This window comes from Plectropomus leopardus, chromosome 20 (assembly GCF_026936395.1).
Source record: "Plectropomus leopardus strain MGB_pleo_1.0 chromosome 20, ASM2693639v1, whole genome shotgun sequence".
NCBI classification, from domain to species: Eukaryota; Metazoa; Chordata; class Actinopteri; order Perciformes; family Serranidae; genus Plectropomus; species Plectropomus leopardus.
In genome coordinates this window covers 23,806,941-23,821,629 of record NC_142195.1, presented here as the reverse complement: position 1 = coordinate 23,821,629, position 14,689 = coordinate 23,806,941, and the positions used below count along the sequence as shown (strand labels likewise).

The 14,689-nt window shown below is 37.8% G+C and overlaps 1 protein-coding gene across 2 annotated transcripts; it reads left to right on the top strand.

Moving 5' to 3' along the window:
• Positions 1 to 936: 936 nt before the first annotated feature.
• stom (stomatin) lies at positions 937 to 13,977 on the top strand. Of its 2 annotated transcripts, XM_042509881.2 has the most exons (8): positions 937 to 1,101; positions 2,917 to 2,949; positions 3,932 to 4,041; positions 4,365 to 4,437; positions 7,292 to 7,374; positions 7,542 to 7,745; positions 10,114 to 10,248; positions 10,772 to 13,977. In XM_042509881.2, the coding sequence occupies exons 1-8, from the start codon at positions 1,041 to 1,043 to the stop codon at positions 10,955 to 10,957; spliced, it is 885 nt and encodes a 294-aa protein (XP_042365815.1). In that variant the 5' UTR covers positions 937 to 1,040; the 3' UTR covers positions 10,958 to 13,977. The 2 variants fall into 2 exon arrangements, with proteins under 2 accessions (XP_042365815.1, XP_042365816.1); XM_042509882.2 differs by lacking the exon at positions 2,917 to 2,949 and having other exon boundaries at positions 938 to 1,101.
• Positions 13,978 to 14,689: the final 712 nt, after the last annotated feature.

The following is a 14,689-nucleotide window of genomic DNA, read 5'->3' as shown; positions in this document are numbered from 1 at the left end:
TGAATTGTCCGTCAGTTGACTTGTGGACATAATCATCCAGATTATTACAAATTAAACATGTGAGATGTATTTTTTTCCACTTGATGTTTCTGTCAGAGGTATTATGCAGGACAGTATTTTATTGTGTGGTATCAACAATTTTACTAAAGCAAAGGATCCATATACTTTCTCTACAACTAACACTTAGACTTTAAATGCAAAACTAACTTGTAACAGAGTATTTATATTTCTATTTTTTTTTGTAAGTAAAAGATTTGAGTACTTTTTTTCACCACTGTCATCACCTAAAGGACTGTTTTTTACTTATCAGAGGATGGGAGTGGCTGGGTTGTGATTTTTTAAATTAGTATTATTTTGACCATTTGCACAGTATACAAAAACAAAATGCAGAGGATATGGCAGTTCAGATATGGGGAGGCAATGAGACAGGTATTATAGGCTTTTCTGAAAAGGTAGGTTTTGACTTTATTTTGGAATAGAATAGAATAGAAATACTTTATTAATCCCGTGAGTGAAATTGTTTTGTTAAAGCAGCAAATAAGAGAGCAGCAACTGAATAAAATATTCGTTAAAACGGCAAAATAATGCAAATATACATACAAAGGAAGGCACTTAAGATAGAATAAAATAGAATAAAATGATAGTAATATATAATTGCAATATAAAAGAAAAAAAATGTGCAAATAAGTGCAAAAGTGAAGAAATAAGTGGAGTGAGTTGCTATCTATCTAACATAAATAACAAACAGTCCCTAAAAAAGCATCAATAGCAAAAGATCGGATTACATGAGGGTAACTGTCGCCCTTTGGTTGGTGGATTGTGATTTTTAGAAATGTACTATCTAGAGAAAGTTTTAAAGGAGCTGGGATGGTTGTATTTGAATAACTTGCCTTCCCTCTGCCTCACAGCACCTACAAGTCACAGCACAGGGTACAGTCGTACCACGCCCTCAGCAGCAGGAGGCAGTTTGGGTTTACAGTCACTACCAGTAAACACAGGCGAAACTGACGTCGTTAACACATTTTATTTGACTTTTAATCATGGATCGATACAACGAGGACGTTGCAATGAAAGAAACCAGGAGAAGAGAGCGTCAATCAGGTAAGACTTCATCGCTAAAGCGCTGAAGTGTGTTATTATTTGGGGGGGCGTTTTACCACAAACGGCATCTCAAGTATTAACTCAGCGGTAGCAAAGCGAAAGCGTGTTATTTGACTCGTCTGTTGATGGTTCACAGCGTAGAAATGCGTGTATACATGTCGAGAAAAAAACAGAAAATCATTAAACGTTAGCAGTTAGCTCATGATAGCTAGTCGAACAACGGAAAGCTAACGTATGTTAGCATGCTCCACTCACCAGCTAACGATAGTAACGTTTGATAACGCGCGTCCACGGCAGCGTGCCCTTTTTATCTACAATTCACCGATATTAAACAAATATTTATTAACGGTGTGATGTTATAACAATGATTGTGCTGTAAATGAACTCAGCCTTTTGAACGGTGCGGTTGTGCACCCGTTAGCTTTGTATTTGTTATTATTGATAACTTTTAAAAGGTAGCTGACGCACTTTAGGTGGAAAATCAGTTTACAGCTTTAAATAACAGGTTAGTTGGTGTTTTGCGTGTTTAGGAATTGACTGCTAACCCAGTTGAAGCTGAAATGAACTGGATTTATCCTGCAGGGTGGGGTCAGCTTGTGGATCTCTTTGCTAATCAGTATCGATTATCTGAGTGATGTAAGGGACATCAGCGACAAAGCAGCATCAGCAACAGTCCAGGCCGATCACTGACATTATGGCAGCCAGCTGCCTGAACCTGACAGTGCTGTGCAAAAGTCTCAGGCCACCTTAACCCTTCAAAAACAAGTGCGATATTACTTTTCTCTCAGACGTATTTAAACCTTTCCCCTGAAACTGAAGGGATTTCTTGCAAAAATGTGAAGAAAAACAGCAATAAGCAACATGGTAAGAAATGTACCACAAATTGCATTTGAAAGTATTTTTAAAAAATACTTTCAAATGAAAAAAAAGAGGGATAATGTATTTAGAGTTATCATAATTACATATTTAAAATTATGTTACAGAATTATCAGAGTTTTCAAAGCCAGGTCTTGTTTGCTTTTTTATATATATAATTTGAGATAATTTTCTTGTGCTTCTTACTATAAATTTCTGTTTTTTGGGGGGTCATTTCTTCTGTGTTTGCTCATTGTCTTTTTCCCATGTTTTTAAAGAATTAAAGCCAATTTGCTCAGGTTTCAAAGGGTTAAACTTTGTTATTTTAGCAATGTTACAATGACCATACATATTAATTTCTCAGTAGTCTCTTTACTAAAATAATACAATCATAACATGTAGGAAATATGTACATAATATTAAAAATGCAAATATTTCAGAGAAAAAATCAACAGGCTAAAGTTACAAAAATTTAGTTTGACCTCCTTTTCTACTAAGCATGTCTTGAACTCTCTTGGGCAGATGACATGAGATTTTAAAATACAAATTATCTGGTGTTTTTACATCAGGTTGCCTTCAAGACGTGTCCAAAAATCAATAGATTGTTTGCGCTACCTTTTGTTTGTTTGTACGATTCCATGTTTTACACTAAATATTGACTTCAGTCTGAAGAAGCCACTTTATTCTGACCTTTATGGTGTTTCAAAGCCTTGCACTTCTTCTCGGTTGTAATTTTTTTATCTTAATAAACAGACTGAGAAATGAATAAACTGTATATCCACATTAAAACTTTGCTAATACAACAAGTCTATGGTGGCCTAAGACTTTTGCACAGTACTGTGTGTTTATGAAGTATTTATACCAAACATCTGTTAGTTACTAACTATACAGTCGTGTCTAAGTACTGTTAAGATGCTGTAAGTTGTTCGGGTGCGTTCTGACATCTAACTTTGTCTGTAGGTTCAGCTACCCGTGCATTACATGATGTTGAAGGTACGGATCGCCTTCAGTGACTGGATGCATGTTATTGTCTAATTTTCAGTGGACTAAATGCATCAGGCAGGGCGGATGATGTGGCTTTTTGTGTTAAATGTGTACATTTACAGGCTGGATGTGACATTAAAGGGGCAGTGTGAAGAATTTAGTGAATCTAGCTGTTAGCAGCAGAAACTTAATCCATGTGCCAACGCTTACGATTTCCTCTGTGTTCATAGCTCAGGAACGGGAACTGAGTTATCTGTAGAGGTCTCCTCCTCTCAAAAACAAACAAACTTAATGTTTTAATACAGAAAAACATTTTTTCTTCAGCCCTTTTACAATGCCTGTTAAAGGCGGGAATGTGACGCTATTAAAGGTACCATTGCAGAAAAGGGGTATGGAGTTGTCTCGTCTCTAAGCTGGAAGCAGAGGTTTTACCAGCCCAGAATCCACGCCCGTGTGAAAGGGACAGCTGACAGCGCAGGAACATGGACGGCTGGGGGCCCTATAGCACGATCTCTGTGTAAAAAGGGCTTCTGATTATGTAAGATCCAGATGAGTAGTACATTGGCCGACATTAAAATGCAAATGGACCTTTCTAGAGCCAGTGTTTGTTTGTTTGTTTTGGCCTCATGTAGAAACGTCGCAACGCGACATGGCAGACTCCGTTGACGAGGACCCGCTCCCTATGTAGGCATAAACTGCTCAAAGATGACAAAAACACAAATTCTACACACTGGACCTTTAAACGTACCTGGCTAACCATACATATAACAATAGGTGGGTGTGCAGCGATAGTTGAAAGCTTCTCTGACGCATGATTTTTTTTAGAAATGTTTGTCTTTAGCAAGCGTATATGCAGAGCGGCATCTGAAAGAACTTGCTTTAACAACAGCTGCTTGCAAATGTAATAAATTCAGTGTATATTAATATGATCCTACAGAGGATTTGAACCAGCTGAATTTATTTCTGTTTCCATTTTTCTGCTTTTCTTCAGCTTTAGAGGATTCAGACTCTGACATCGGCTTGTGTGGCTGGCTGTTGGTTGCGCTCTCCATTCTTCTCATGCTGGTTACTCTGCCACTCTCCATATGGATGTGCATTAAGGTCAGCTGCTGGTCAAATCCACTGTTTGTTTTTCACCTAACAATCAAAGCTAGCTGTTATAGAAGAGTAAATGACAGAGGATGGGCTGCTCTGTTTATTCAGTGATTTGAAAAATTGAAGGTTTGTACTTTGGTGTCATCCTCTATATTGTATGTATTTACTTAACAGCCACTATTTGGCTTTTCCTTCATTAAAAGTTATCCTCAGTGAGCAGGGTGATTGCTCTGTGCTTTCTCGATATCCACTTTCATCTGCAGGATGTCAAAAAAGAGAAACAACAGACTCGTATGCAATCCATTTATGTGGTTTGTCTCTGTCCACAGATTGTGAAGGAATACGAGCGAGCCATTATCTTTCGCCTCGGGCGCATTTTGCGAGGAGGCGCCAAAGGTCCAGGTCAGAAATGTTTTTTTTACACCAGCATTTACTCTCTCCACATTCTCAGATCTTTTATTAAAATGTTCTTCCAGCAGATCCAGATGTCTGTATGTCCCTATGGATTGTTTTACTGTCATCTACATCACAGTTGTAACAAACCAAGCCACAAATAAGTTCAGAGCCTAAAAGATAATGTAAACTCTGTGACAAAAAGATTTGAACATGCATATTTTTTGTAACATTTGATACTAAGAGAAATAACTTCCTAAAATTAAAATGACTACGGTACCAGTTGTTGCTGTTCAGGTTCAGGTTTAGGTTTTCTGCTTTCCTGAAATGCAAAGTTGCATTGCACTGTATCTTGTTGAGATTGTGGACTTCCTTTTTCTTTATCATATCAATTCGTTTTGAGATACAGATATTCTTAGTGCATTACTCTATTGCACAGTCTTTTTGGGCCTTCATCTTTAATGCAGTTAATTCAATTAGACGTTTGGCTCTGCACTCCAGCAAACCGCCCCCTCCACCCTGTCAGCGACTGATTTAACAATGCAGACTCTTGGTACTTTCCCTGCAGACTCTCTGCAAAGCTTTTACTGCAGCCATTTCACTCCTGTTTCGGGGGCTTTATGACTTTAGTTTAGTGGTGAGACATGTGATCAGCTAGATTGTGGTTGTTTGGACTTTTCAGTCTTTCCACTCTTTGACCTTAAAAAACTCTGCAGTTGCTGCCTTGTCAGTATGTTTAGGAATTTTTGTATTAAAATTAAGGGGGATTCCTAAAAATAAAGTCCACACATTCCACTCAATATGAATTTATATACTCTTAACCATCGTTACAGCCGAAAGTTAGCCTGTTAACTTTATAGTCATTTAAGTTTGGAGTTGGCGCACAAAGCCAAACTATAGTAAATGTATCACTGTCTAAACTCGTAAAGGCTCTGCTTGTTTATCAGAAAGGAAATTTTAACTATAGCCTTGGATTGCTGTCAAGTGTATCGCTATATTGATTGCTTTCATCTTGTAGCACTTTGACATTTGTTCCAAATGTAAAGTGCATTACAAATAACATCTATTATTATTTATTTATTTATAAGAAATTACCTAAAAAAAAAATAATAAAAAATTAAAAAGAAATAACAGTTTTAAAAGTGCTTAAAAATTCTAACAAATCCATAATAGAATTTTAAATATAAAATTGTAAAAATTATAAATTTATTTTTTCCCTAGCTTTTTTTTCTTCTTTCTCTAGACATTTTACTTTAGCTTTTAATAAAAAAATGTCAAGATCGACTAACTTTTTACATTTTGTGGAACATTTAATAACAAATTGCTCACTAACTTTCTTGAAAGTTTTTAAATGAAATCGCACCAATTTGCTCAAAGTTTAACGGTTCAAATACTTGTGAGAGGTGTCTTAAAGCAGCACAAGAAAAGCGATTTCACTCCAGTTTTCAAAGGGTTAAAACCTCAGGAAAATGTGTATGTTGGCATGGTAATGCATCAGTGTGGACTTAAAATGGTTTGAGGTTTAAGTGGATATGTTGGTCTTTAGTGGGTGGTTAGGAAATATAAAATTCCCCTCCCCCACGTAAATTGGTTAGAACGGATGCAGTGTAAAAGTTAAGATAGAAATAGACCGTAAGGAGTTGACATTCTGCTGAGCAGGCTCACAAAAAGTCAAGTCCATGATAACAACAACAATGCAAATTAAAAATGGACTAATATGTTGGCCTAACAATGACATAATGTCATGGTCATGACATGGTGCCGCCATACGTCTGGCAATCCTGCTGCACATGTGTCTGTTCAAGGTCTGTTCTCAGAGATGTGACTCCTGTTTTAAAATGCAGTGGATTTGTTTAAGTAAAAAAAAATAGACTCCCTCGAGGTGTAATTTGCATACATCTCATAACTCACTGTCTCTTTATCTTTGATTTCTTGTTTTACGGGATCTAAAAACCAGGCTGTGTCCTCTCAAAATGCTGAAATGTGACTCCTCAGAGTGCCAGGGGACTCCATTGATGACGGCGTGGTGTAATTATAGCTCTCTGCCAGCAAACTTCTCATTCCTTAGGAGCCAATGCCAAAGTTGAATTTAGCATTTGGTTTCCCACAATGCCCCTCACTCTCATAATCTGGCTCCTTCTCCATCTACAACAGCTGTTATACAATAGTGACTTAGAGCATTTCCCTGTGTATTTAGTTTGAAACAGACTCGCAGGGATAGTTTGTCATAAAATGAAGAGGCTGTGTTTGTGGAACATTTTGCGTCTGTATACACTTCTGCCGCGCACGAAGGTTTTTATTGAAAGCAGACCTTTTTCTCAGCGTGCTTATCAGTGGAACTTTCCACTGCATCACAAGCTGCTTTACAGAGTTTGTGTGAGAGTAAACGAGGCCTCTGAACTTATCCGACAGGATCTATGATTGTTGAGAAAGCTGTAAATGCCGTTGAGCCCGCTGCTGTCTTACTTTCCCACTGCTGAACAGATGGTTGCGTTTTAACATTTAAACACAATATCCTGACAGGAAATGCAGCCCACTCGTCTCTCACTGGTGTGGCGTTAATGTTTGCTAAATGGTTGCACACCTAGCACATGTCTGATTCGCTCAGGCACATGCCACGTATTGTTTAATGCACTAATTCAATCATTGTGACTTGAAACGGGCTTATGAAAGCTGCAAATATCCACAGCTTTGCCTCGCTGTCAGCACAGCTGCAGCCTGATACAGAGAGCTTGACTTGGCCTCCTGCCAGACTTTCATTCATCGCGGTGTTTTCAAACATTTGTGAAGACGCTTCCTCATTATTGTGTTTACAGTGGCTTTAGTCTTTGTTAAAACTGTTTGCGTTCTTGTGATTCCACAGGGCTGTTCTTCATCTTGCCGTGCACTGACAGCTTTATTAACGTGGACATGCGCACCATCACCTTCGACATCCCACCGCAAGAGGTATGACACACACACTTCCAGCTACATTAAACAAATGCTTTGTCACATCCGTAGAAATTCAGAGGACATCAAAAATGCACCCTTCAACAAATAAAACAACATGAATCATTTGAAAATTTCCCTTGAACTTCACTAAAATATCTTTTATTTCATGTGTTCAATCACAGGTTTTGACTAAAGACTCTGTGACAGTGAGCGTTGATGGTGTGGTGTACTACCGCGTCCAGAATGCTACACTGGCTGTGGCTAACATCACCAACGCAGATGCTGCTACGCGACTGCTGGCCCAGACCACCCTGAGGAACGTCCTGGGCACCAAGAACCTGGCAGAGATCCTGTCTGACCGCGAGGAAATCGCACACAGTATGCAGGTAAAGTACAGAAGCCGCTATACACACCGTTAGCTGGCATTTTGATCCAAAACAAAAAGCTAGCACTAACATGCTTCCCTGAATGTACGTGCTACTGCCGTCACTTTATATTTGAAATTCTCGTTTTGTTTCAGATGTGGTAAAAAGTTAAATATTCAAACTGTTCCCAAGCTGTTTGAATTCAAAATTTAGAGTCTATAAAGGAAACAGACAGTTTGAAGTAGTTTTCCATGTGGTCCTGCTAAGGTGGCTCTTAAAATATACTATTTATATGACTTATTGTATTTTCCCTAATTTATAATAATAGTGATGATGATGATAATAATGATTATTATTATTATTATTATTATGAAAATCTGATGCACAGCTCAAATTTTACATTATTTTAAACAATATGCAGACACATTTATGTAGTTAGTAAAAATCAATGTAGGTAAAATTATGTGATTCAAATAACACAAACTGACCGTAGAGAAAACAGAGTGCGAGAATACAGTTCCACTTTGCTTCGAGCCAATTTGACTGGACTCTCAGCGAATTAAACTAACAAACTGCAGTTAAAACATGTCCCTGCTGTAAACCAAGATAGCATTAGGTCACCTTGTGTTTCATGTAGAGCGCAGCTGTTACTTTGCTGTAGAGTTCAATTATTTATTCATTCATTAAACTTTAACTTTCAGTTTAGGCTCAGCTTCTGTAAGTGATTAGAGATTTTTTTTCTGATGTAAACAGAGTCAGAAGGTTCATCAGCCGTCAGTCGGAAGAACATTAATGTTAAATATACTGTATGTCTTCAGCATACTGAACACCAGTAGTTTTTTAAATTGATATTATGAGGATTTCTTCACACCAGCATTTACTGTTCACTGTTCCCATTGAAAACACAATAGGAAATGGTTAAATTTCATTTTTCTCCTCATAAATTGTACTGGTAGTTTGCATTTAGAAAATTGAGCATTGTCGCCATCATCTGGCACAGACTGGGTTAAATTGGTATGACGTTTGGACATCAACATCTGTCTGAATATATGTAATATGTAATAAAAATTAATACAGAAGATATCTCTCTGGTTCAGTAATCAGACCACTGTAGAAATATAATACAGTGATTTCTTAAATGGCATCAGCTGTGAACCAACAGTGACTCCTCTGCTGCTGCATTAAGAGTCTTGGTCTAATCACTTTTCAGTAGTATAAAGCATAAACACAGAGGCCTTTATAGACAAATCAACGAGCATGCAGCGCGGAGCATAGCCTCAAACGTTTAAATATTTGCTCTCACAGTGGGAGGCTTTTTCTCTTTCAATTAAAAACAACAAGAACAAATCAAAGGAAAGACACCAATCTGTTTTTATGGTTACAAGGTGCTGATCTGAAAACATCTTGTATGAAATGTGAAAATAAGACAAGTAATCTATTTCTTGTTCATCATTTACTGCTCGTTTTCAACAATATAACTGTAGGTGTGAAAAAGCTGCGAAACCAAGGTTTGCACACTTGTGAAAAGCGTCTGAACGCACAGCAAGAAACGTTATGTCGATCCAGGTTTCAAAGGGTTAACATAAGCTGTGGTTTAAATGTGATTTCTTTCTGGGAGAGAGAAAAATGCACTCAGGTTGAGCTCCATCTGCTGGACACATTGAAAAATGCAGGATGATGGCTTTGGCTCGGTCTCTGAGAGAAGGAACTTGTGTTCTGACAGTAGAGATGTTCCCAACGACTAATGTCGCTGACGTTTAAACCAAAGTTTAAAGTTACATCAGTAGACTAGACTAAAATTTTGAAAACACTCAAAAAGCCAGAAAAATGAACCCAATTTAATCTGTAAGGTTATACAGTGTCTGAAAAAAATATTCTAAGAGCTGTTGGAAACTGTCAGTCCCAAGTAATAAAGTTGTGTATCAGATGTTGCTGACGTGTCTGGCACTTTGAACTTTGCACATTATAACACAAAACACGTTAACTCACAAAAAAAAATGCAACTCTGTCTTGCATGAGTGACCCACTGCGACAAGTCTAAGCACCTCTTTCATAGCTCAGTAAGAAGACGCCCAGCTGGCGTCTTTGTGTGTTTTTGTGGGTATGAAGGGCAGAGAGAGAGAGAGAGAGACATTGTTAATCAGAGCTGCAGATTAGTCTCCTACGCTGATCTAAACTCCAGTTTTCACTTGGGTGTCTTAATAATGAATTTAACTGGCTGGTATTTTGGTGCAGACTAGCGTGGATAGCAACATTTATGGACTAGTGGACTAATGGCTCACATTCCTCGTCGCCAGTTTCTGTCAAATGCAGACAAAATCAGATATTTCAACAGAGGCTCCAGAAACCGCAGTAAACATGTAAACACTTGTCTCTGTGTCTTCTTCAGTCCTCTCTGGATGATGCTACAGACGACTGGGGGATCAAGGTGGAGCGTGTGGAGATTAAAGATGTCAAGCTGCCCCTTCAGCTCCAGAGAGCCATGGCTGCCGAGGCCGAGGCCAGCCGTGAGGCCAGAGCCAAGGTAAGGAGGCTCAGTTTGAAGAAGCAGCACTGATTTACACGAACACCAGTGTTCATTAAATACTGCCGATCCTTAAGGAGTCTTATGTCATTGAACCCATTAATCTAAAATTAAGGCCTTAATTGGTATTAAAATGTCATAAATCAGTCTTTTAGGAGTCTTAAAAATGCTAAGACATAAGGAGCAGGATTTTTAGGGCTTGTTTTTCTTACACTGCATGGCAATAGCTCAAAATAATGTGTAACTTTTTTCTCTTGCATTAACATCACCAAAAAGTCATGTTTTGTGTCACTATAAATAATTTGCAAAATTCTCCTGTATCTCAAGTTATTGTTTTTTTTCCCCTTCAGTTTTGGCTTCTGTAAATTGATCTTTAATTGAATTACCGGTGGCTTTAAAAAGGTCTTAAAATGTGTTAAATCCCACTCTCTTGAAGCTGTAGGCACACTGTAAATATTTTTAAATATTAATATTGATTTCATGCAGACATCCCTCATCCTCTGTCTCCTGTTCTCTTCTGAAGGTGATTGCAGCAGAGGGAGAGATGAACGCATCGCGGGCGCTGAAGGAGGCCTCCCTGGTGATCGCCGAGTCTCCCTCTGCCCTGCAGCTGCGTTACCTTCAGACCCTCAACACCATCGCCGCAGAGAAGAACTCCACCATCATTTTCCCGCTGCCACTGGAGATGATGCAGGCCTTCATGAAATAATGAGGAGTCTCAGAACACATGGTTCACATGTACATCACTTACACACACACACACACACACACACACACACTAAGGCCTCTGTCTTTGTTTGTACCATCAGTGCTAAATTGTGCTTGTGGCTAATGATGCACCGAGCTGTACTTAAAGTACAGTTTTTGTGAGTCCCCAGCTTTTATTGCCTCGCGTTTGTTGCATTTGGAAACATCTTAACTGCAACTGTGTGAGAGGAAATAACCTGCAGTTTTTTATTTCTGTTTTTGGTTCTGCTAACTGTAGAAATCAGGCGAGCTTCTCTGGCTGTAACTTCTTATCAGCTGTTTTACAAATAATTTAAAGGAAAGTGCCTGCTGGATATGTGGCCTTACACACACACACACACACACACACACACACACACACACACACACACACACACACAGACACACCTGTACATCTAGTACCTTCTGATATTGTGGCAAAACTGAATTCACTGCCATTATATTAAAATGCTCTGATCATTTTATTTGTAAGTATACTTATAAAATAATACTTACATTAATTTTTAATTTGTAAAATCCATCTGCCATTGAATGTTTTTGCTCAATTTTAGTACAAATCTCATTCCAATATCAGCATTAAACTGAAATTGTTTGTTACTGTACAGCAGTGGTATTCACATGACAGCCTGGGATAGGGTGTCGGGTGGCCAGCCAAACATGAAAATACATTTATTTGATTTCATAGATATTTATTTCGAACATACACCACCCAAAAAAAAAACAAAAAAAAAAACAGAAAAAGATCAAAATTAAACAAAATGGCAGTAACAGAAATGGATGATAATTTATACACAAGCAACAAGGAGTTAAATCTTACATGTTTGAAAAAGAGTATGAGGAAGTATTAACATATTATTTCCTACCCTTTCTCAGCTATTCAAGAATTAATTAATTTGGGAACTTCATCTTTAACACATGTACATACACTTACATATTTACACACACACACACTAACAGACATACAAACATACACACACACACACACACACACACACACACACACACAAACTGAATCACACTGGGAATTGTTATTTACTTCAAATGTAAATAGGGTGCCATAATACATAAAGAGCATCATAATATAGCTAGTTTATCCAAAAAAAAGTGGCAGGGGAGAATCCCCCCGCACTCAGGCAGAGGTCCCCCAAAGTCCCCAAATCTTAGGAACACCCCTAATATCAGCAGACATCGAAAGGTTAAAACCAGGCAATTCATTTATCGTAAATACTGAAAACCGGGTTCCCACGGTCATAGAAAACCTTGAAAAGTCAAGGAATTAGTAAAAATTACTGAAAGTTTTAGAAAAGTCATAGAAATTTTTTGTGTGTTTAAAAAAAAAAAAATTAAAAAATTAATCCATGGATAACCTGCCGCAGAATGTTATATAACTGCAAATTAGTTTTCTGGAGCTGTTGACGTAACGTGGCTCTAATATGTCATTTTGACATTTCGTCATTGTTGTCATTGTCTCCCTTCATTCTCCACTAACTGAATTAAATTTTTAATTGTTTTAATCTGATATGTTTGGAAAAAAAGCCAGACAAGTGGGAGAAAAATGCCATAATGCATTCTTGAAAATTCGTGAAAAAGTTCTGAAATTTTGTTCATGAAAATGCATGGGAACCCTGTAAAAATAGTATTAATGTGTGTTTATTAACTGGCCTGGTTTATTAACTGGTCCAGAGCGGAGTGTCCCTGCTGTACAGCACACTGTCCGCTCTACTACCTGCTCTACTCGACGCTTTGATCAAGAGAGTGAGAGAAGGAAAAGTTGGCTTGCTGTTATAAAGATCCTCTTTGTCTTTTTAGAGGCACAAGATGGATCCATGCAAAAGCTGCAGTTTGCTGTATCACAGTACTAACCAGCACGAGAGGTAGGCACTGACCTTAAAATAACCCCGTCAGAGAGTAGGAATCAGCCAGACATGCAGGTAAAAACACACACTTTCCACTCTGTTTAACACAAACATGTTTTCTTAAGTTGCTAAAACTTTTCCTCAGATAACATCAAACCTTATATATGTACCTTGTGTATGTTTACAGAATACTCTCTATTCGTATACAGTATTTTTTAATTAAAAAGGAGGACAAAATATAATATAAATCTCAGATTACCATATAGTTGACTATCGCTGAAGTGAACGTTATCAGCTGAACACGTGGCTGTTGTTCCGGTTATCACTGCTTAGGAGAAGCGGAGACTGTTAGAAAGAAATTTATAGCAAACCTTTCAGCCAAAAGCCTTAACGCACTGCCACTGATTAATTCATTTTAACCTCATGTTTCTATGCACTTAAAATACAACAACTGAAGGATTTAAGTTATCTATTTTTTTAAGCCACAATATTTTATCACATGTACGCTTTCTAGTGTAAACACGCCAAATAGTTAAACATGTCTTTAAAGCGATATGTATTTTTTCCTTCTTTTGACATATAAGGAACAGAAGTGTATACAGTATCTGAAGTGGTGCATGTCCAAGTTAGTGGTGTTACCATATACTATATGTGTACATTATAATTGTGGTCTTGTGGAGTTTGTTATATTTTTGCTTTGATTAGATGGGATTTCAAGTTTGTTACAACTGAACCCAAAGTTCACCGCAGTTTTTTTTTCCGTTGTGATATTCAAATGCTGTTACATTACTTTGCTTCAGAATTTCCTGTATATTTGAGTTGCTATAACAGCGGGAGTATTATTATTAGTTCTATGTTCAGAGAAGGAACTTTTTTTTATTTGCTCCGCTCTTCATTCAGCTTTTATTAAAAAAAAACCTCACTGAATTTAAGTAGCATTTTTTTGTCTTCTGAAAACAATGTTACACACATCGGTTATTTTTTTAAAGTTTTATTCAGAATTTATGGTTGTTAGTTTTTGCAGCTAACAACGTTTTTTTGTACTGTTTGCTAATGTTTGATATGGCTTTATCTTGAAATAATACCTATATAAGAATACTTTAAATAAACAGACTATCAAACAGTATATCTGTCTGTGGATCTTTAGCAGCGACCAGCAGCTCTGTACTGCAGGTCGCTCAGACGGTTGGTAAGTATGAAAAAAGGCTGGAATCACAGTTTTTGTGTTAGGAGGCTGATGTGGAGGATAAATTGTGTGTGTGTGTGTGTGTGTGTGTGAGAGAGAGAGAGAGAGACAGTGTGAAGGCGTGTTTTGTATTCATGCTGGTTGGCAAAAAAAGGTAAAGGAGGACGGACTAGTGGGAGGGTCCTAAAACAAAAATGCATATTAACTTCCAGATTGAATCACAGACCAGAGTTTGTGGCCAAAGAACAAATTAAACGATTGTGACGACGCTGCCTCCATGATGCAGAAAGTTTGTGGGTTGGATGGTTGATTAACATGCATTTTTAGAATTTCATGCATTTCATGCATTCTTTCCTCCGTCAAAGATACTAAACTGTATTGTCATTTTCTGCACAAATACCTACGTTTTAGAACTATTTAAGTTTTTTCTTTAAATGTGTCCGGTGCTCCAACCTCCTCAGACTTTCGGTTGGGCATTCTTGATTTAATTCTTTCCCTTTCTTCAGTTTCTGTATGTGCACACAGGTCTGCAGTGTCATGCCCTGTTGAAGGGACTGGCAGGGCGTCAACTAGCAGGTGTGTTCAGTTTACAGGGACATGGGATTCATTATTGTGAGAACGCAGGTGCGAGCAATTCTGCCGTTTAAGATCA